At 50.0% G+C, this 23246-nt stretch overlaps 1 protein-coding gene across 2 annotated transcripts in view; it reads left to right on the forward strand.

Annotated features, from left to right (window-relative positions):
* The window catches only part of PRKCA (protein kinase C alpha), a 383972-nt gene that overhangs the window by 350441 nt on the left and 10285 nt on the right, over positions 1-23246 (forward strand). For both annotated transcript variants that reach the window (XM_032870794.1, XM_032870795.1), the window contains exons 14-16: positions 9550-9630; positions 19040-19147; positions 21047-21187. In XM_032870794.1, coding sequence (XP_032726685.1) covers positions 9550-9630; positions 19040-19147; positions 21047-21187 — 330 coding nt within the window. The remainder of the gene's footprint in view (positions 1-9549; positions 9631-19039; positions 19148-21046; positions 21188-23246) is intronic.

Here is a 23246-nt window from a genome sequence, read left to right on the forward strand (position 1 = left end):
TTTCACGTTGTTTTCGTCGGACGTGTGCTCACAAGCAGCACGTACACAAATGGGAGGTGGGCCGAATTTGGCCTGCAGGCTGTCCCCAACTTTCGACGGTTCCCCCTAGCCCTTTGCCAGGCTTAGCCCGCCTTCTAGGGCTGGAGCGACACGCCCTGTGGGGCCTGAAAATTCCTTTCCATGACCCACGTGGGCCTCTTCCTACAATCCATCCTTGCTAGGGACACCACCCTGACCGCATGTCTGATGGAGAGGCTGGGGGTGGCTGTTCACAGGGCACAGCAGGACAGAGTTTGGACGCACAGGCCGGGGCACACAGGGTCTTCATAGATGTGAGGAAGGACTGAGAAGGAACAGGGGCGGGGGGGTGGGGAGTGGGCCAGGTCTCCCAGTACTGGAGTGAAATCTAAGGGGTCCATGAATTCTAAAGTCGACCTTCCCCTCCAGGTTGTTGAGAAGTATTATGGACTGACTTTATGTTTCCTCAAAATTCATGTCATCCCTAACCCTCCATATGACTGTATGTAGAGCTATAGGGCCTTTAAGGAAGTGTAGACGGTCTAATGAGGTCATCAGATGGGGCCCTGATCTGGTAGGACTGGTGTCCTTACAAGAGGGCCAGGAGACAGCCCAAGGGCCCCTCACAGAAAAAAGGCAGGGGAGCCCCATGGGGAAGGAGCCTCTGTAGCCTAGAAGAGAAGCCTGTCAGAAACCAGCCCTGCCAGCGGGTACCTCGATCTTGGCTCCCGGCCCCCAGGCCTCTGAGAACATGAATGAATACGGTTTAAGCCACTCAGTCTGTGGTATTCTGTTCTGGCCATGTGAGCTGACTCATAGAGGAGGGTATATTGGTCACGGTGGTAGAAGAGAACATTTAACAGTTGGTTAGCTTGATCAGTCATGTGTGTTCAGACATCTGGTATGTGGGCCTCGGTCACTCTTCTTTCAGTGTCCCCTGTCACACACACACACCCCCAAATGTTAGCGATGGACCCGTCCTAGACCAGGATGGACTCCTGCATTTAGGGTAGGTGTAAATTATGTAGTAAACTAAGACATTTTCACAGTCAACACCGTCGTCTCTCATCACGCGGAACAGGAAGGAGCGGTAAATGAGTCTCAAGGTCAGAGGCAAGAGGCAGTCTCTCAGAGGTCCTGGTCCCATCCCCAGCTCCTGCTTGCAGAGTGGGCACCGGGAGGGCAGGGAGGCAAGGGCCAGGTTGAGCCCTGGCTCTGCTGTGCATGACTACATGGGCACTTGCTTGTGCCTCAACTTCCTCAGTGGTCACCAGAAGTGGTGCCCAGCACAGTGCAGCCCAGGAAGTGCGCTCAGCGGTAGCTCAGATGCAAATGTGACCCCTGGTCCTGTTGGTATCACAGTGTATCTCCCCGTGGCGGAGGTTCTCGAAAACCTCAGGCTGGGAGGAGAGCATCTAAAGAGGTGTTTGGTTTCTACTGAGTAATGGGGGATCACCGAAGTCCCACTGAAGAGGTTGGGTGACGTGGTAGTGGTAAGTCCATTAGGAGGACCTTCTCCCAGCCCCGTCTCATGGTCACCGCCCTGATTTCTTCCGCGATCAGCACATGTTACCCAGGAGCTGGAGAGAGATGAGCCCAAGCAGGATATTAGCGCCTCCTTGGAAGAACCACAAGGACTTGAAACGGGAACACTTCCCCACGTGGACCTCGGTGCTAATGCCTGCTCCGAGGGCCACAGAAGACCACGTCCCACAACTCCACAGCGCACATCCCGAGTTCGAGGAGTGCCGGGCACAGGGGCAGCTCTCCGCAGCCTGGAAAGGCGGGCGCGGCTTTCTGAATTTCACTCGCAGCTCCCTCAGAGGTCGCACTGCCACTTTGGAAGACAGTTTGGCGGTTTCTTACGAAGCTAAACATAGTCTTCACCGTGCGATCCAGTAGCTGTGCCCCTAAGTGAATTGGAAAACTTGTGTTTGCTCCAAAAAAACCTGCACACGGATGTCTATAGCAGCTTTGTTCATAATTTGCCCAAACTCAGGGGCAAACAAGGTGTCCTTGAGCAGGTGAATGACCGCATGCACCGTGGTACAGCCGCACGATGGAATGTTGTTCAGCACTGAACAGACACGAACTGCCAAGCCACAAAAAGACCCGGAGGAACCGTAAGTGCATATTGCTACGTGACAGAAGCCAACCAGGAAAGGCTGAGTGCTGCGTGCTTCCACCTGCAGCACATCCTGGGAAAGGCAGAACGAAGGGAGACAATAAAAAAGGTTAGTAGCTGCCACGGGGCAGTGCAGAGGGAGGGACAACTAGGCAGAACCAAGGACGCTGGAGGCAGTGAAACTCTGTACGACACCACCGTGGTCGAGACACGTCATGATATATTTGCAAAAACCCATAGATCGTACAGCACCAAGATGATAATGATGTAACCACGTAGTTCGTCAGTTGCGACCAACATTCCCGTCCGGTGAGGGACGTCCGTAGCCGGGGAGATCGTACTGGTGGGGACAGGGCACACAGGAACTCTGCACGTTCCACTCAGTTGTGCTGTGAACCTAAAACTTCTCTTTAAAAAACTTTATTAAAAAACATATAGGGTCACCTGGGTGGTTCAGTTGGTTAAAAGTCCCAACTCTTGATTTCTGCTCAGAGCGTCATGATCTCAGGGTCATGAGATCGAGCCCCGTGTCTGGCTCCATGCTGGGTGTGGAACCTGCTTGGGGTTCTCCCTCTCACTCTGCCTCTCCCCACCCCTGCGCTCTCTCACTCTTGCTCTCTCTGTCTCTCTTACTCAAAAATATATATACACGGGGCGCCTGGGTGGCTCAGTGGGTTAAAGCCTCTGCCTTCGGCTCAGGTCATGATCTCAGGGTCCTGGGATCGAGCCCCGCATCGGGCTCTCTGCTCAGCAGGGAGCCTGCTTCCTCCTCTCTCTCTCTGCTTGCCTCTCTGCCTACTTGTGATCTCTATCTCTGTCAAATAAATAAAAATCTTTAAATAAGAAAATATATATATATATACATGTACATGTGCATATACATATACAGGCTCTGGCCCTTTCTGTGCTACATGAAAGTCTGGGATGGCGCTGGGAATGGGGTCTGTAATCACCAGGCTCTGAGATTTGCTTCTGTCTCCGTCCCTCCCTCTTTCCTTCCTTTTTTCCTTTTTTCCATTTGTCTTTAAAGCCAATGTTAATCATTACAAACCATTCTTGTACTCGCCATTCCTCTCCTGACATTTTGGGGGAACAGGATTTAGGTTGTTGTGCTGTTTGCTTTCTGTTCTCCTGGAGTACAAGCAACAACCAGGGAAAGGAAGGGGTAGGTGGTGTGAAGAGATTATAAAGCACTTTTATCGCCATTAGAGCAATCATTTCCCATTCCTTCTAATCCTGGAGAGAACCACAATATCTGTCTAAACAGAAAATATATACTCTGGACTCCAGACTTTCCATTTTCACCTTGTGGCAATTTTCTTTATACTTCTATCCTGTCTTTTGTCCAAAGACTTCAAATACTGTAGAGTTTTCTCATGTAGTGTACGAAGATCCCTGAGGTAGGGCATTACATTTCCGTTTTATTTATCCATTTTCCTGTCTCCTTCATTAGAGTCACAATCCCTGTGCCTCGCAGAGGGCCCAGCCCAAAGACGTGTACAGTTAGCCACAAACAGTGGAGGTGAGGAAAGGAGGAAATGGGAAGGGGGCGTCGATGAGAAAAGGAAAACCTGAAGTTTTGCTGCTCGGGTAAAAATTAATATAGTTGCACAAGATGGGGATTTTAAAAATCTGTTTTATGACTTTACATACCCCCCGCCTAGAGCAGTGTCCAGCACGTAGGAAGCTAATACTTGCTGAAAGAATGAATGGAAAGTTCAGCATTGATGAGAATTGCCAGGTGCCAACTATCATGTCAGGGTGTTTAGTACATATTGTGCAAGTAATCTCTCCAAGCAGAATGTCTTCTTTGTCCTCCTGTGAGCCACCTGTACCTTCACTGCCTGGATTCATTTTCGCCTGCCTGCCGTGCCTGGGGGCTGGTTCTTTCTTCTGGTGTTCGGAAGTACGGAGTCGTATCGTATACTCAACTCAGCTGCAATAAACACATTTTATTATATGAAATGCCGTTCTATCCCCTGCCGTGTTCCTACCAGGTGGATGTTGGAATTCTGCATCCCAGCTGAGGAAATGGAGACTCAGAGAGGCTCAGCAACTTGCTCAGGGTCCCACAGCTCTCCCATGGCAGAGCTGGTCCCCAGAAGTCAGGTTCAGAGCATTCCCATTTCAGGGTGCCTCCCGCGTGGTGGCTACTGGTATTCTGGGCTTAGATTCACCACCCAAAGGATTTTTGACTGGGAAGCCTCTTGGGCTGAGAGGTGGGGTGCCTCACCCTTACCCACCATGAAGCTTTCCTGTTGCTCGAACTTTGGTCCAAACCTGGTGCTGCAGGAAGGGGACACAGTCAGGAGACCTTGTCGTGAACCAGCCCAGTGACCTTCAAGCAACCCACTTAGCTACTCTGAAATATAGGTTCCTTTCCAGAATCCTAAGGACCTTTGTAAAGCACCTGTAAGGGCCACCCTCCAGCCTCAGCAATCCAGCAAGTTGACGTTGGACTTAAGAAGTGGTGGTGCCCACCACTGGGGCTTGGATGAGATCCACTCACGCATTTTTCTCCCGCTCCAGCTGCTGGGGGGTGGTTCCAGTGCTGGATGTGCAGGGGGCTGTCCCGGCCCTACTGGGGAGGAGTCTGGAGTCACGTAAGGGCAGATAAGCAGTCTCCGCGTGATGCGACAATGGCCCTAGGAGCTGCGAGGAGGCCAAGGTCTGTCAGCCCCAGAAGAAAGAGTGGAGGAGACAGTTCATGAGCTCACGGTCTCCGCTGTCAGGACAGAATACCCAGACGACACTGCAGCTCTTCCTCTTTTTTCCCAAATCGTACTGTTTTGACGTGTCAGTGTTCTTAACCAGGCACATAAAGAAGGCCTCTTGTGGCCTGTGTTCTATTGCTGGAAACTTAGGATGTTTTTCAAAACAACCGTGATTTTTTTCATTAAAGTAAAATAGTTCTATTTTTGATCAAAGGAAGGGAAATTTTTATTTCCTTGAGACAGCAAAAGGACTCGAGCATGTTTTATGCATAAAGGCCAGTGTTTGTAACGGCAGCCTGGGAAGGTCCTTCTGTGGTTGGGCTGTTTATTAGGGTGGGTTCTGAGGGGGCAGGTAGCGAGTAAACGTCACGTGAAAGTGAAGAGTGGAAACTAGTTAAGGTACAGCCAGGAATGGGCAAGTGGGTCTCCTCGAACAGATGCTGCGTTCCCGTGGGACATACACATGTCCCCTTAAGACAAAGTCTCCAGGGCCCGAGTTCCTGAGCAAAGTAAGCATTTGAGCCCCTTTTGGGGCCGGTTCCCACCATAGCCAATGAATCTTCAGTTTAGAAAAATGGTCAGAAGTGTGTACACCAAGTCCAGGTGACCAGTATTGCTACTTACTCGCTGTGTGACCTTGGGCAAGCTACCTAACCTCTCTGTGTCTCATTTCCTCATCTTGGAAATGGAGCACTCCTACTCATAAAAGTCTCACAAAGGCTAAGCGAGCTAGCAGAGCTAAGCCTCTCTGAGTCTCCATTTCCTCAGCTGGGATGCAGAATTCCAGCACCCACCTGGTAGGAACACGGCAGGGGATAGAACGGCATTTCATATAATAAAATGTGTTTATTGCAGCTGAGTTGAGTATACGATACGACTCCGTACTTCCGAACACCAGAAGAAAGAACCGGCCCCCAGGCACGGCAGGCAGGCGAAAATGAATCCAGGCAGTGAAGGTACAGGTGGCTCACAGGAGGACAAAGAAGACATTCTTTGTCTTCTTTGGGTGGAAAGGTGGATAGTTTCAGAGCGTTGTCCTTCCAGCCACTGTGGCCACTGGCCTGCCGGGAGATGAGAAGCTGTCCTCTGGCCCCTTTCATTCTGGTCCTGTGCCCAGGCTGGGAGAAAGCTCATTCATATCTGACTTTTACAAGACGGGCAGCCATTTGAAACATCCTGACATCTCCCCCAAGCCGTTGGCTCATGTGAATATAATCATAATGATCATAATGACAAATAGCAGAAAAGCTGAATGACAGTCGCCCTGTTGGGGGTCTGTCTTTGAAGCTGAAGTTCAACCCCCATGTGCTGCAGGGAGGTCCGCCAACTGGAGCCCTTCTTGCCAAGTCTGCCTCTCTTTTGTGAGGTCCTCTGCTGGGGGAGACCAAATTGCCATTGCAGCCCCCCAGGCTTGGCTGCACGCCACTGTTGGCCCACGAGTCCCAGAGACACCTGCTTCTGTCCCCAGTGGGGACAGAAACAAGAGAAACTCACCATCCATTCTGTGGCCTCTAAGCCTGGTCCTCAGCCCAAAGCTGGCTCCCCAGGCCAACAGGAACCCAGGAACCAGAGTGAGTTGTAGGAGTCCGTGAGAGGGTATAGACCAGCACCGTCAAGTAGAAACAAAATGTAAGCCAAACGGCATCTCGCAGTCCCAGTTTTGTGTATGTGTGGGTTTTTTTCCTAAAGATTGTTTGATTGATTGATATAAGGAATCTCTACATCCAACATGGGGCTCGAACTCACCACCCCCAAGATCAAGAGTCATGTGCTCTACTGACTGAGCCGCCAGGTGCCCCCTAGCAACCACATTTTTTTAAAAGTTAGAAAAAGAAACAGGTGAAATTAAGCCTAGTATATTTTATTTAACCCAATAGATCCAAAATATTACTGAGATATTTTGCGGTTGGGGAACTAAGTCTCCAGAATCTGATGTGTCTTTCCCACCTAGAGCACATATCGTTCATACTAGCCACTTTTCCAGTGATCGGTAGCCACACGTGGCTGGTGGCTTCGTACTGGCCAGGCAAGTCTGGACAGCTCACAAGGGACAGAGCAACCCACATCCTACAGCATGTGTATCTAAATGTTTCCCTTCAAATGGGGCTCTCTAACATGCTTGCCCTTTTGCAGTGAGATTTTTAATATTTTTTCCAAAATATGTATTAGTAGCAGCTCATCATTGAGGGGAAAGCATGCTTCGTTCTAACAATGAATTTGCAATGGTAAGGTTGCACCCCTAGACCTTGTAATTTAGATCTTCCAACCTTCCTATTTTGTCTAGCGTGAAAGCCAGGGGCGACATGTGAGCTTCTCCAAGAAGAAATGCCCCAGCCGAATTTCAAATCCCATCTGGTTATTACCGTTGAGAACGCAGCAGTGTTCCACATGACTTTGTCATCTCGGCCCAGGAGCTGGGCTGGCGGGCTGGAGGGATTGCCAAATGCTGTCGCCAAGAAAAATGAGATGTTGTCACTTGGCATTCTGCTTTAGTAAAGCCTTGGAAGAAGGAGAGGGTGTTATCACCAGGAGTCATGAGAGTTTGATGCTGTGCAAATAGGAAATAAAAACCAAGTTGGACTAAAGTTGATAAAGAGTCAAGAAGAAAATAAAAATCTTCAGATGGCCCTGGCTTTTCGGATTTATGAATCATTCTGACCAAAGACAGGGGATTCCTTACCCTTGCCCTCTGACAGCTTTCCCAGCTTTCCGACTGCCCAAGTAGAGGAGTTTGATTGGTAAGACTGCTCAGACGCTTGCAGAATATAGGATACGAAATACAGCGGGACTTCCCTAGTTCAGCACCCTCCGTCCCGCAGCCTGATAATTCCCACAGCAACACGGTGCCCCAGCTCTGCCTGAGTTAACAACGGAGTAACTAAAACACTGATTAATGAAAATAGATTGTCGGGACTGGTTTTAATATCGTTACAAGAACAAATTTTATTCAAGGGCTTCTGAAATACAAGTACAACAACTGAAATGGTGGTTTTAAACCTCTTTCATCTTCAAAGCCCTTTGATTAATATTTTATTAATCTCAGTGTGAGTGATTACATATATTTGGCAGTCGTAAACTGTGTTTTTAAAAGAAAAATGTCAGTATCTAGAGCACCACTTATGAGCTGCTTGGCCCTGGTCGAGTCTCTGAAACTTCTTGCTACATCAGCTTTCCCACCTATAAAATGGGGAGAACAATTACTCCTGCCACACAGGACTCTACAGAATGTGCTTATTAGCACGTTGAATATATAGTAGGTGCTTAGCAAGTGCACTTTCTTACTCTCCCCAAGAGAATTTCTGTTGTTTTACTGAGTCAAGACAGCCTTTGACCCAGTCATTTCCTGTCTTGGAACCAGAATGGCAAGCCTCATTTCACACCACCAGGTAACACACAGAGGCTCATTATGGTAGAGTTTTTTTTTTGTTCTTTGTGTGTATTTTCCAAGTTTTCAAAAAAAAAGAACAAATGTAGTTTTTTAAAAAGAAAGGAAGGCCTCCTTGTAACTTCCTCTGGTTATCATATCCTTGACAAGAAAATGAGCTCTAGAGCTGTCAGATCCCAACGTGTACCACATTGAGGCAAGCCACAGGAGCTGTATTTCTCATGCTGCAAGGAGAAATATTAGTAATACATTAAAGAAATGGAGAAGAAGGGACATGCAGGTTTGTTTATGTCCCGGAACATTCCATTAGACACCATGGGCCATTAAAAAAAAAAAAACACCCCAGCACATTTCAGAGTCACGTGTGTGTATGCAGAATGGCAGAAAGGTCATGCAGAACACCTGTGCGGATGTCTTCGGCTCAAATCCTGGGGCCTGATCCGTGGGTCGGGGGATTGTGTCCTTGAGAAAACACCAGTGTTTTAATACCCCATGTCACGCTTAGAAATTCAAGTCAGTATTACCCTCTTCCACAAGGGCAGGTCCTAGAATTATTCTAGTACTTCTGGGAGCCACAGCAGTCCGGGGCAGTCAGGGGACAGGTCTCCGGGGGCGATCACCCAGCTTCACCAGCTCCCTGCATTCTACCAACTTATTTCACATGTCCCGACCCCTTCCTAGTTTGCTCAAATATTTAAAGCAAATCTAAGCTTTCGCGTCACTTCACCTGTAAATACGTCATCTCTTGTGCATTTCACCCATTAATACACTCATCATACTTTTCAACAAAGCACCGTACCATCTTCCTGCCTCACAAAATTAAGGCTAACCTCTTAATATCATCTCCTATCAAGACATTTTAGTTGCTCCTGATTTCTGTTTCACAGTAGCTTTGGTTTGGGTCAAGGTTCAGACAGGGTTCAAATGCGACATTTGATAAAATCACGTCTCTTTCAAATTGTTCTGAAATCTCAGCAGATACCTTTTCCCCACCTCCATCTTCCTTACTTACAGCCAAATTCTATTATGTAATTTGATTATCTTATTTCTCAGACTCGTGGTCTGAAGGACCTCGGCTTTTTCCAAAAAAAAAAAAAAAAGGTAATGAAATCTACACCGTGGCGTCTCCTGGTGGACAGCTCCCGTGCAGGTTTCGGACATCGAGTCCTGGGAAGGTGGTTCCCAGGGTGTGGGATTTGCGGTTCCCTCTCCCCTCGGTGCAGAAAGGCCTACACGCTTGACTTGTCTGTTCGAACACAGGCTCTTTGACTCGCCACTAATTGTAAGCTTTATGTGTTTCCACACAGATAATCGCGTATCAGCCATATGGAAAATCCGTGGACTGGTGGGCCTACGGCGTCCTATTATATGAAATGCTAGCCGGGCAGGTAATGTACGTTTCTGTACTTGTTTATTGTTGGATAATGTGAATGCTTTCGGCTCTGCTCGGGCCAGGACGGTGGGACCCAGCAGCCGGTGCTTCCCCGACTTCCCTGACCCAGGTGAAAAGAGGGAGAAATTCCCCCCAGCCCTTGAAAGTGGATTCTGTTCAGTAGGCACAGCAATGATCTCTGGTCATAAAAAGCCCAAATTGAGAGCTGAGACCCGGAGCATCGACAACATCGCTTTCCTATTAAACACAAAAGTCCCTGCACGTTGAGGACGACTTCTGTAGGTTTTCAGAATCTCAGAGCTGGGGTTGGGTTATGGTTCCTTGTAAGCTTGTCTGCACAGACTCCCCCAAGCTGTTGCCCCGGTGTAGAGTTGGAATTATTAGCAGAGGAAGAAGACAGTGGAACTTGAAGAAATGCCTTCGTAGCTCCTCCCCATTTCTCCTTATCTCGCCCTTGGCAGTTTGTTGCAATTTTCACAAAAATCCAATGAGGCTGAACCTCCAGTTATAAAAGGACAGATTAGGTTTCTCAGAGGAATGCAGCGTATATCAGATAAACGGGGAATGATGGCGAAGCTGACATTTTCTTAATATGTGGCCTTAATATCCGTTGGGTTGGGGCAAATCACACAGACTGCTGTAACAAGCAACCCCCAAAACCTCAGTGGTTTAACATGGCACACGACTTTATTTTATATTCTTGGCACAGCCCGGCGGGAGGTTGGGGAGAAGCCTAGAGGTGGCGTATGTCACTCCTTCCTGCAGCCCACTGGCCACGTGGTCCCACTGGGACACGAAGGGGTGGTGGGGGAGGGGGAGATAGAGTGCACCTGTGAGCCGTGGAAGGTTGGGTGAACATCTACAGATCTCCGCCATTTTACCTAAAAATGACTCTGTTGTGGGCTGCTTTTTTTAATTCCCAGCAGTTGAGCACTGGTGTCGAGGAGTTGGATCCTCTGTAGCCAAAAGTTTAGTAAGAGTAAGTGGAAAGAAATATGCATGTTGAGCAGCTACCCCCAAGGAAATCTTTGAATATTTGTCCCTGGAGGGGGAGAAGTCGCCCTTTCTGACATATGACGTTCATCGACTCCTTCATTTATGCATTTAGCATGTACTTGTTGATGGTTTACTCTCTGCATGGTGACCACCAGAAACAAAACAAACACCCTCACCTTCTTGAGGCCTATAAGGTAGACAGAGAGAGAGAGAGAGAGAGAGAGGAGAGCAATAAGCTAAGAGAAAAAGTAATAAAGCAGAAAGAAAATGTAGTGTGGGAGGGAGGTCGAAATTGAAGCAAGGATGGGCAGGGAGGGACTCATGGAGAGCTGAAGTAAAGACCAGCAAAAAGAGAATACCAAGTACATATGTGGGGTGAAAGCATTCTGGGCAGGGGAAACAGCAAGTGCAAAGGCCCTGGGGTGGAAATGTATGGCCATGTTTAAGAAAAGGATGGGAAGCCACCAGTCTGGCCAGAGCAGAGTGGGTTAGAGAGGGAGTGAGAGGCCTGAGGTCAGAGGAGGAAAGGGAGCACCAGGTCTTGTGAGCATGGAGGTCATCACAGACCCTTGGCTTTGTCTCTGGGGCAGGAGGCCATTGGTGAGCTCTCCTTTATGGGTCTTTTATTGTCTTACATCTTTTAGATACTAAAGTAGTCTCTTAGAGATTAAAAGATACAGGGTACCAGCCTACATTGGGTAGTTAACTGACAAGTGATGTTAAGACTTGATTGATAGTAATGGTTGGTGATGATTCATTTGGGTTTTTAACCACAATAAAATGTTCATCTCAGGCCAAATACCTCCATTTGTAAGCATGGAAAAAGCAGGCCATCAGAACCACGGTCAGTGAGCCAACAGTGGTTGCCTGCCCCTTGAGTGAATTTCCTGTCTTTAGAATTTTGACCATAAAGTTTGACGGGATTATGGGCCCCTTGAGAGCCAGGCTGTTCACGAAGGCGCAGAAAACTGAGTTCCCCTTCTTGGTCCCATTTGCATGTTCTGACTCTTGAGCCCAGAAACAAACGCTGCTTTCACTGAGTCACATTTGCATATGCCAACAAAAGAAATTATTTGGGTGGAAATAGGATCTGTGTCACTTCCAAGGGCACTTTCCAAGAGATCGGAGGAGCTGACTCGTCATTGGTGAGCAGGAGACTAGGACTTCAGAAGTTCTGTGCCCCCCACACACGCCACACGCCTACCCCCATCTTCCTTCCTCCCCAAGCCCGGGGACTTCCTTCCCTAGAGGAAAGCTCAGGCAATGCTGCCCTCCTGCAGGGAAGGTGCATCTTAAAAATCCTGCCTCTCTTGCCTATTTTCCCTGAGGCCCCCGCCTGCAGACGCCCTCCCCACGCGCAGTGCTTCCATAAACATTCTGGCACATTTCCATTTCCCATCCTGCTTCTCAGACTCCCGTTAGCCTGCCCGATAGGACCCCTTCCAGTTTCCATGATCCCTATGGACACTGGTGACACCCTTTAGATGTGACATCTTAAAGGCGGCCCACGTTTGGGCACCGTGGTGGGCTCAGCCATTCCTCGTCTAAATCCAACACAGTGTTTTCATTTCGGTACCCGCTTCTTCGTCTTCCCTGTGACTCAATGCAAATTTCAATGTATTTCTGGGCGGTGAGTCAGCCCAGAAAGGATAATGAAGGCTCTGAGACTTTACCCACAGCCCCCCAGAAGCTGCAGCAGCCTCCAGACCCAGCAGAGGGAAGAGACGCAGTTATTGAAAAGTAAGATTAACTATAAAGCGGTTGATGGGGTTATGGTCTAAATTTATCCTCTTTAATCACCGAGGGCTGACGATGAGCAGAAAAGAGAGTTTATTGCAATTTTCTTCTCATTTGGTATATTTATTGTCAGCAGCCAAGGGGACAGTTAAGTAGAAACAGCCTGAGTCTTTCTTCAGTTCCTGGACTGCTTGACAAGTATGATTACTTTGGGGCGTAAACAGTATTTACCCAGCACTGTAATAAGCATGTTGCAGTTCTAAGTGCTCACGGGTCTCCATCATAAAGGGACCAGTGCTCTCCTCTTTATGTCCCCTTTTGCCAGGGCAGTCTATGCTTTATCTTCTTTCCTGACGCATTGGTGATGGGTGCTTTCCCCCAGCACTTTCACCTGAAATGTCTTTGGGTGTGCGCCACCCCCCCCCACCCCGCCCCCCACCTCCGCTGGTCACCAGTGATCTACAGACAACCATGGCAGGACCCCAGCATCCAGGAACCAGGAGGTGACTTAGAAATCATTTTAGAAAGAGTGAACCATCACCCCTCCTCTAGTCTAAACTTCACAAATTGCATATTGCTAAGGAGAACACCTCTGGTTCGGAACATTTTCACACCCAGCCGAGAACCGTATCTGACACGCAGCTTAGCTAGAGACACTAAGCCCCGATCTGTAGAAATTTAAAAATAATCATGGGAATGTGGAAAAGAGGGGAGAGAAGCAAATCCAAAATGGTCGCGCACTTACTCCTCAGCAACACCTCCCCTCCTGTCGTTCCCGGGCTCAGTAGCTAACTGGGAGGGAGACGGAATATAATTATAATTTCACTCTTGACCTGCCTTCAGCACCAAGGCCTGAGCAGCAATTACCCATACGAATGCTCCCGGGGTGACCTGGAGAGACTTAACAAGAGCCATAAAAATGCTCCCATCTTTTGACTGCATAAGCCCACACCTGGGACATTTTTCTTAGGAAGTAATTCGGTGAAGAGAAAAGTGACATGCGCAGACATGTTTCTGGTAGTCTTAGTTATCAGAAGGGAGCCTGGACAGCAATTCTGAACGTGCCCATGGACCAATGAGCCCGTGTCGGACGGGTGAGGGATCGGCCCCACAGGGTTTGTCTGGCTGGGAATACAGGTAGCCACAGAGAGATATTTGCAAAAGTCAGGGAAAAACAAGAAACTCCGAATTACGCATCCTTATTTGAAAATAATACAACAAGGCTAAGAGTTCACAACACAGTAAGAGCAGTTTTTGTGGTGAGGTGAGGGGAATGTGGATGTGCCTTCCTGGACCCCACTCCCCCCAAGAACACATGATCTTAATTTAATAGCAGGCCCCAGGGAGCTTTCCCCAGTCTGGTGATCATTATCGCTGCCCACCAGGTAGCTGGGGGCCTCCTCCCTTCTGGCACGCGGTGGGATGGTACCTCCCAGCTCACTCGTGGTGGGGTAGAGCGTGTGGCTCATTCTGACCCGTGAGATCTGGGGGGATGTGCTCCAGGGTGGACACCCCAGAGTGCCTGTCCCCGGTCCCCCGCAGCAAGACCAAGATGGCGGCTATACCATCAGCATTGGTCCTTGGTGACCTCTCCTCACTGACAGTGGACATGTGGCATAAGCAGGAGATAAGCAAAGTCAGGGCTGGGAAGTCACGCCAGGTCTCTAATCTAGAGACAGTCCCTCTACACAGTGACTTGAAATGTCTCTGGCCATAGCAACTGCCCCTCGGTCTTTCCAGATCCCACTATTCATTGTGTCAGATACCAAAATGGCCTCCCCACATACCTGCCCCAGTCGAGCTTTCTTTAGGTGTGGGTGGACCAGCAGCTGAGCACCTTCCACCCAGCCCTGCGAGCAGCAGCACCGGGGGACCATCCCTCCCCATCTACCTGCCAGTGCAAGTGTGAGGGATTGGCAGTGCCCAGAATGGCCCAGAGCCCAAGCTCTGCAGTTAGATATCTGGGCTTGAGTCTTTTTTTTTTTTTTTTAACATATAATGTGTCTTTTGCTTTAGGGTACAGGTCTATGAATCATCAGTCTTACACAATTCACAGCACTCACCATAGCACATACCCTCCTCAGTGTCCCTAACCCAGCCACCCTATCCCTCCCCACCCTCTAACAATCCTCCCCGCCTCCAACTACCCTCGGTTTGTTTCCTGATAGTAAGACTTTGTTATGGTTTGTCTCCCTCCCCAGTCCCATCTTGTTTCATTTTTTCCCTCCCTACCCCCCCACAACCCCCTGCCCTGCCTCTCAACTTCCTCATATCAGGGAAATCATATGATAATTGTCTTTCTCTGATTGACTTATTTTGCTCAACACAATACCCTCTAGTTCCATCCACGGCATTGCAAATGGGAGGATTTCTGTTTTTATGGCTGTATAGTGTTCCATTGTATATATATACCACATCTTCTATATCCATCCATCTGTGGATGGACATCTAGGTTCTTTCCATAGTTTGGCTATTGTGGACATTGGTGCTATAAACATTCAGGTACACATGCCCCTTCGGATCACTACATTTATATCTTTAGGGTAAATACCCAGTAGTGCGACTGCTGGGTCGTAGGGTAGCTCTATTTTCAACCTTTTGAGGAACCTCCATGCTGTTTTCCAGAGTGGCTGCACCAACTTGCATTCCCACCAAAAATGTAGGAGGGTTTCCCTTTCTCCACATCCTCGCCAACATCTGTCATTTCCTGACTTGTTAATTTTAGCCATTCTAACTGGTGTGGGGTGGTATCTCACTGTGGTTTTGATTTGTATTTCCCTGATGCCCAATGATGTGGAGCACTTTTTCATGTGTCTGTTGGCCATCTGGTTGCCTTCTTTGCCAAAATGTCTGTTCCTGTCTTCTGCCCATTTCTTGATTGGATTATTTGTTCTTTGGGTGTTGAGTTTGATAAGTTCTTAGTAGATTTTGGATACTAGCCCTTTATCTGATATGTCATTTGCAAATATCTTGTCCCATTCTGTCGGTTGTCTTTTGGTTTTGTTGACTGTTTCCTTTGCTGTGCAAAAGCTTTTGATCTTGATGAAGTCCCAGTAGTTCACTTTTGCTGGGCTTGAATCTTGGTTCTTCCACATCCAGCTCTGTAACTCCAGCCAAAGCACTTAATAGTAGGACCTCAGTGAGCTCAACTGTAAAGTGAGATCACTAGTGTGTACGTCCATCATATGGTGGTTTTGAGGACTGAGGGAGCGACACCTGGAGAAGCAGTCCACATGGTGCCCACCACGTAAACAGAGCCTGAAAACCATGTGTTACTGCCGCCATCCTTACCGCTGTTCACTCCCAAACAGTGACCATCCTTCGTCAGGCAGTGTAGACTCCCGGTGCGTGATAAAATGTCAGGGGTAGAGGCACGTGTCCTCCCTGGGATTGCCAGGAGATGCCCGTCCTTAGGGCCACATGGGGATGGAACATGGTGTTAAAGCCCAGGGCTCTGCCACAAGGACGCATAGTCCTGCGGCCTTTGTCATAGCTTAGGAATCTTATCGCAACATCGGAGCCCAAGTCTCTGCCATCCCAGGCCTGGATGATTCATTCTGGATTGAACAGCTCTCTTAATGGCAGGACTTCTTAGAACCTTTAAAATGTAAATGTCACTGCAGATCTCCATAAAGGGGGGAAAGGATGCAAACTCTGACCTAGGAGTATCCTGTAGGATTCGTACCCTGTAGTTCTAAGGAATGCTCTCTGGGGCATGTCAGGAGCCAGGTGTCCTGCTCTCAGAGGGAACACAGAGGGGACTTCATGGTCAGCTGCTTCCTGGAGCAGTAGTAGGCACAGCTCACCTGGGCCGAGGTGGTTCCCATACCAGGAGACAATGAAGCAGGTGTGATAGGCCAGTGACCTGCGCAGAAGTCTCCCCCTGCCAAATTCCATCTTCCACACCAGCCTGGGGCTGGGCTGGGGGTTGGGGGGATCTGCATTGACCTAACTGTCTTCAGATGCAGAGGTTCTTGCCTCCTCCCCTGACAAGGACTCCTGGGATGATTTGTCTGAGTTTCTCTTTGGAGAAAAGTTGCTCTTAAGCTTTTGGATAGGATGGTCTGTGCCTCAGCCCCCGTAGTATTCCGGCTGCTGGTGCTTGAGCCACACCAGAGGGGCCAGTGGGGTCTCCCTGCTGCCTCTGTCACCACGGGGCCCAAGTTCCAGGGACCCTTTGCAGTGGGTTTGATGCTCTGCTGGTAACGTTGTTTCTCCTGGCCAGCAGCCCTAAGGGGCGCATGCAGGGACATCAATGGGTCACCTGGAGCAGCACCCGCGCCCTGCTCACATGCTGGGCACTGTAACATTATAGAGTACAAACACAGAAGAAATTCAGAGAGAGTGGGGCCCCCTGGAGGTGTGCAGTTCACAGCCCTGATCAGAAACCCTGCCATGTCGGCTTCAGTTATAAAGATCTTGTGGCCCAAACTCAGCCATATGTATGGATCCCTTATTAGGGAAAAGGGGACGTTTTGTGGTTGTCCTACCACAGGGTCCAGAAGAAGTAGGTTGCATGATGTCATGCAGAGGAGAGGTGGTGAGATGGTCCACAGGACTGGCCTCCATGGTGGCTCTTGGCCAGCCTTGGGCTGTCCTGCTCCATGTCTCTAGATGGAAGTAGCAGCACTCCCTGCTGCCCCGGGTGACCACCTGCGCTCGCAGGGGGCATGTCCGCACCCAGCATCCTTGCCCCTGAGCCTCCCAGGCACCATGGTACTTCTGCCCAGGGAAACTCACTGTGCCGGCCCGTTACAGCTCCGCTTGGAGTCATTCACGGGCAAGGTGATATTTTTTTAAAAGATTTATTTATTTATTTTCGAGAAAGAGTATGAGCAGGAGGGGCAGAGGGAGAGGGAGAGAATCTCAAGCCAACTCCGCGCTGAGCATAGAGTCTGGTGTGGGGCTCGATCTCACAACACCGAGATCAGGACCTGAGCCAAAAGCAAGAGTCAGATGCTTAACCAACTGAGCCCCCCAGGCGCCCCAAGGGGGGCTGATTTTAGTTCTCCTCACCCACCTGCATGCTTTGACCAAATTAAACATCCTTTACACCAGGTACTTAGGACTGAAAAAGAGCCCTATTTATTTATATTTCTGGACTAAATAATAATAACAGCAGCAGTAGTAATAATAATACCCAGCAACACAGTGGCACCCACCCCAACCCCCCACTCTCCCAGACCTGGTCCCAAGGTAGGGTTCCTTATAGACTTAGCATCTTTCCCTTGAGTAGGTATAACTCCTATGGGCTGACCCTACACCCAACTCCTTTCCAGGCCCGGGGGTGGTGGGGTGGGGGGACAGTAAGGCTGGGGGTCAGGTGAGCAGGTTGGAATGACCCGAGGAGTGTTTTCCGGGGGAGCAGTCTGCTTGGGCCCATTGCTGACTCCCATTCGGAGGGAGACATTTGGTAAGAAGGGCTGTCGGCTGACTACGGCACAGCTGTCTTTGGTCCATGAGGGCGTTGACATTTAAGCTGGACTCTGGGCATTAGCGGAGCCCTACCCGTGTCAGTCAGAGTGACAGAGACACCTCTTTTCTATGAGAAGGAAAATGCGACGAGATGAAACATGCGGGTATTATCTTGACTGTGACAGCTGCCCCCTGGTCTGCCTTTCTTTCGCTAAACCCAAGGTTAGCTAAGCCTAAAGGGAACATTAAGAAATTCCCCATAAACCTACTTATCCCGTGTGCTGTCCCTCCAGAGTGACAGGTAATTTGCCGGACATCTTCAGGATTAAAGACGTACTGGAGGAGAAAGTTGGAAGGATGCCTTGAGCTCTCCCGAGGATTCTAGCAGCCCATTCTAAGACAGTCCATCTGCTTCAATAAAACACCAGTACCACTAGGCACTCTGCAGCAGGCACCTGCTGGGCACGGGACAGACTATCTCGGGTTTTGCAGACTCACCAGGGAACCCCATTATACAAACTGGAAAACTCTATCTTAGGGAGGTCGCTTGCCTGTGGACACCCAGCTAGAAGGTGGTGGCGTTGGAATTTGGTCCAGATCCGCCTGACTTTAAAGCCATGAGTGCCCACAGCACTGCCATGCCTCCTGCTCGCCCTGTGGGGAGTGTAAATGCGGCAGAGGAGGAGAGGGGAGTGTCTAGTGGAAGCTGAGCTCCCATCACTGCTACCACGCAGGTGCGAGGCTCTCTACAGAGCAGCTCCCTGTTGGGTCAGAAGGGCCCTGGTGTGAATTTCTGGACCTGGGGAAGCCCTTTCAGCCCATGTCCTGATGGCTCCAACACCTCACGCTTAGAGGCCAAAGGCACCGTCATTTCCCCCTGCCCCCACTCCACACACAGAGCCATCTGTAACCTAACTTGATCGTAATTAAATTTTTAACACAAAATTGCAAGATTAATGGATTAATTACAATTTATTTGCAAAGCATTAAAAGCATGACTCAAGAACGTTTTCCCTAAAGATTGTTTTGGGTTGCCCAAGGCAGGATAACTAAAGAGACAGAGGAGAGAGTGAAAAACACACAACCACCAGCCTAATGAAAGATAACCAAATAAACCAGCAACTTCACTGGGCGAAGTCTACAGCCAGTGGGGTGCCCAGAAGCCCGGTGTGTGTCTTGGCACTGACGGGGCTCTCCAGGCGCCACGCTGATGAATCATCCTGCCTGTTTTCCCCTGTCTCTGTTTTCCGGAACAGCCTCCCTTTGACGGCGAAGACGAAGACGAGCTATTTCAGTCCATAATGGAGCATAACGTCTCTTATCCCAAATCCTTGTCCAAGGAGGCTGTTTCCATCTGCAAAGGAGTAAGTAGACCTGCGTTCCTTTTATAGTCGCGGACCGAGAGGATGAATGGGGGAAATCTCTTTCCCGTAGTTCTGCTTCTGAGAGAGGTGGCAGAGAGCCTACAAACCCATGCCACTGCTTCCAGCCACCAAGGGCCACCGCAGGGAGCCATAAGGAACATGGCTGCCTGGAAAGGAGGTTCTGCTCCCCAGTCTGCCTGGAGCTCTGGCCCCAGCAGCTAATCGCACTGGGCTTTAGTTTCTCATCCACCTCATGAAAGTGTGCCATGAGTTACCAGAAATAACCTCGGGTCCTCGGAAAATATTCAGTGTCTTCCCTTGCTTGACTTGGTGTGCCTTGGGCCATTCTTCATGCGATTCTCTTTTTTTGAGATCGAACATGCGTGCAGACATGGGCCCGGGTCATGGGTGTGTAGATCAGTGAATTTTCACAAAACAAAACACCCAGGGACTGCACCCAGGTCAGGAAAGGGAAGGTTTCCGACACCCTAGACGCCCCCTCCCTTCCCGTCCTGCAGTGACTCGCCACCCCTCCAGATAAGCAGCGTCCCTGCTCGTCCCTGTGGGGATTAGCCTTGTCTGTTTTGAACTTGGCACAAACGCACTCCTATAGCAGACACGCTCCCCAGGCGTGGCGTCTTTCACCCCACATGGTGATTGCGGCATTTCTCCAGATCCCCGCGTGGACGCCGTCTTCCATCTTCTATCCGCCCACGGAACATTCCATCTTGTGGTCACACCACAGTTTACTTATTCATGCTACGGCCGTGGGGAAGGGCTCAGGTTTGGGTTGTTTCCACTTTGGTTTGGGGCTGTTACAAATAGAACTGCCCTGAAACTTCTAGGTTTTGTGTTTGGGGGAGCCTAGGAGCTCCTTTCTGCAGAGGAGAGACCCAAGAATAGAAAATTACCAGGTCCTGACCTGGTTAGTTTTTCACTGTAAAGCTTTACGCCACAAAATCACCATCAGACCCAGTGGAATATACAATGTAACACACTCCTAACATTTTCTGGCATGTTTGATCGGGATCACGTGGGACGCAGTTATCCAGCATCTTCCGAGAGCAGGGCACTGTTGACGTAACTGAACAGGGAGAGCCGGGCCCTGCCCCAGAGCTTATAACCCATGTTCGCCTCTGTCTTCTGCACTAGACGCGTGAGAATTAACACCTGCTGGTCACAGCATTTCTTTTTCCCAGCCCATGAGTCTTTGATTAACACATTTTGGTCCAGGCAGTAAACAGGTATATGATGCCTATTATCAGCACACACACAGGTTTTAGTGATTGCCTCCCTTTTCACATACATATTTTTTAGAGACCTACAGAATGACAGCTCTCATGCAGGTAGTGTACAAAGACACCTGATTAAATTCTTATGTTTGGCTCTGGGGCCACATCACTTCCCGGTGTCCTTTATCATAAAAAATCGCTATAGAAAGACTCCTACTGTCAATACCATGTTTGTGAGTTGGGGTCACTCCGTGCAAGCCACTGATTTCTCAGGGTGCTCCCCAGGCATCCACACCATCAGGCTCGTAGCAGAGCTGGCAAAGGGAAGGTGCTATCGTCCAGCCTTCTCTTTTTCTCCTAATTTTAGTGTGTGTGGCAGGGGAGGGAGGGTCTTTTTCTCTCTCTTTCAGCTTTATTGAGGTGTAATTGGCAAATAAAATTGCGGTGTGTTGAAAACGTGCCCCATGGTGGTTCGACACGCATATGCACTGTGGGAGATTTCCCGTAATCAAGAAGTCACACCCATCACCTCACACAATTACCTTCTTGTCTTTTGGGGAGAGAATACTTAAGTTCTACTCTCTCAGCGTATCTCAGTTATACAGTACAGTGTCGTCACCTCTGGTCACCGCGTCACACATTGTGCCCTCTCTCTGCTATTTTCTAGCTGATGACCAAACACCCAGGCAAGCGGCTGGGTTGCGGGCCAGAGGGGGAGAGAGACGTGCGGGAGCATGCCTTCTTCCGGAGGATCGACTGGGAGAAACTTGAGAACAGGGAGATCCAGCCGCCCTTCAAGCCCAAAGTGGTGAGTAGGGGATGTGGCTTGCCCCTGAGCCCCATGTTCCTGAATCCCAGAGCGGTTCCACCCACCCCTTCTCTGTTGAGAGGAGGCCGGTGGCCCCTGGCCTCTGCGGGGTGAGAACATGGCCAGGTACCAGCCTCAACTTCTATCTGGGCTCTGGTCAGCATAGACCAGACCATAGGGCCTGTGCCCACCAGACAGGGGGCTGCCGAGTGTCCCCCCAAGAACCGAGAGGGAGCTGGGGCACCTCAGCTTTGGCGATCAGGCTGCATGGACTCGCGCACCCAGCAGGATGTGATCTCTGCTCTGAGTCCGTGATGGGACGTTTCACCTGCGTCCCCCTCTCCAGGGTTTGCTTTGCTACTAAAGCATGACTCGTCCCAGCCAGCTCTTCCGCAGGCCCCGGCTACGCTTCCCATGCTGGCCATGGCCCCTGCTGCCAGGAGTGCGAGTCACCCCCCATTCTGGCTTTGCCGCCTTCGTTGACACTCCTCCCACGGGACCCCCATTTTTCCTGTTTATTCCGCAAACACTGTGCGTCAGGCCCTGACAAATTGGCTCAATAACCCTCTCGACAACCCTGCTCCGTGGGTAAACTAAGGCACAGAGAGGCTGAGTAACTTGCCTGAAGACACACAGCTGGTAGGTGGTGTTCTGGCTCTGGGATCTGTGTCCCTACCCCATGACACCATCGCGCCATCTCAGGGACAGCCATCTGCCCATCTAATGACTGTCGGTGGCAACCAGCCATGGCCTTTCTTGACATTTCTATCTCTGGCGTAACCTCGGGGTCTTTAAGACATCGGGCTCTTAACTCACGCCACCTGCCACTTCACGGTGCTTCCCAGGGATGCTGCTTTCCCCCACATCCCATCTCTGGGGACCAGTGGACAGTGTCTTCCAGCTCGGCCACCGTCTTTGGGGTGTCCCTGTGCTGCCCCTGCCCCCGAGGCTGCAGCAAGAGCAGCTCTGGCCCATGGTCTGCTTGAGAAGCTCCCACACCTGTCTCCCCCGGCAGGTGCTCATGAGCAGGGAAAAGGGACCCTCCTGGGGAGGCTGAGTGACTGGCTGGTCGGCACAGGCTTTGTTCTTAGAGCAGCGACCTCCCGTCAAGTATGCTTGTGTGTCCTCTAAGAATAAAGCTGCTGGTGGGGAGCCCACTTCTACTTTTCCAAGATATTCTTAGCACCAACTAAAGCAAAACTAAAATGAATCAGGTCAGTTGACTCCCTCCTGAATCATCGTGTCCAGCAGGACCCTCATCTGTCTGCTCCCCACCTTCTCTTAGCGGGTCCCAAACCCAGATCTCAGGGGGTTTTCATGGGGTCCTTCCCCTCGGGGTACAAAGCCTGGCTTGGAGGGGGGGCCGGGGTGTAAAGGCCCGTGATAAAGAATGCTGCCAGTGGTCTCAGGACATTCCGTTAGGGATTTTCTTCTTTCCCCCTTCGTATTTGTTTAGCCTCCTTAAAATATGAAAGGCACACAGTAGCCTCATACACACAGCTCAGTTTCTGTACAGGAACAGCTGAGAGAACACGCTCACCCTGCTGTAGGTGTGAGGCAAAGCCACTTGTCAGTCACTTTCCAGAAAGGGACGACAGGGAGCAAAGTCAACTGTAAAACACATCTCCCTCTATGTATCCCCACCTCAGCCTCAGAAGACGTTGTCTGTTTGCGTGGTCACCCGCTTTCTGTGGACACTGGGGCCTTAAATTCAGATATAGGGGGACAAGAGGGTGACTCAGGTCCGGAGCCCAGAATCTGACTGCACAGTTCCCCGTGGGCCGTGGAAATCACCAGAAGCAGAGTCCCAACTGCGGTGGGCAGATGAGCCACGAGCAGTAGAGAGTGTGTGTGTGTGTGTGTGTGTGTGTGTGTGTGTGTTTATTCCTGGAGTGCTGCTGTTTGTGTTTTTAGCTGAATACTAGCTAACATAAAAGGAAAGAAGAGAGGGCCTCCCTCACAGCAGCCCTTACACTCTAATACAGAAGCCAAAACCATGTGCCAGAGGCCTGCTTGCTGAGAGCTCTGGTCAGAGCAGGAGGGACGACCCCTGCTCACA

This window comes from Lontra canadensis, unplaced genomic scaffold (assembly GCF_010015895.1).
Source record: "Lontra canadensis isolate GAN:19392208 unplaced genomic scaffold, GSC_riverotter_1.0 scaffold41, whole genome shotgun sequence".
Lineage (NCBI taxonomy): Eukaryota > Metazoa > Chordata > Mammalia > Carnivora > Mustelidae > Lontra > Lontra canadensis.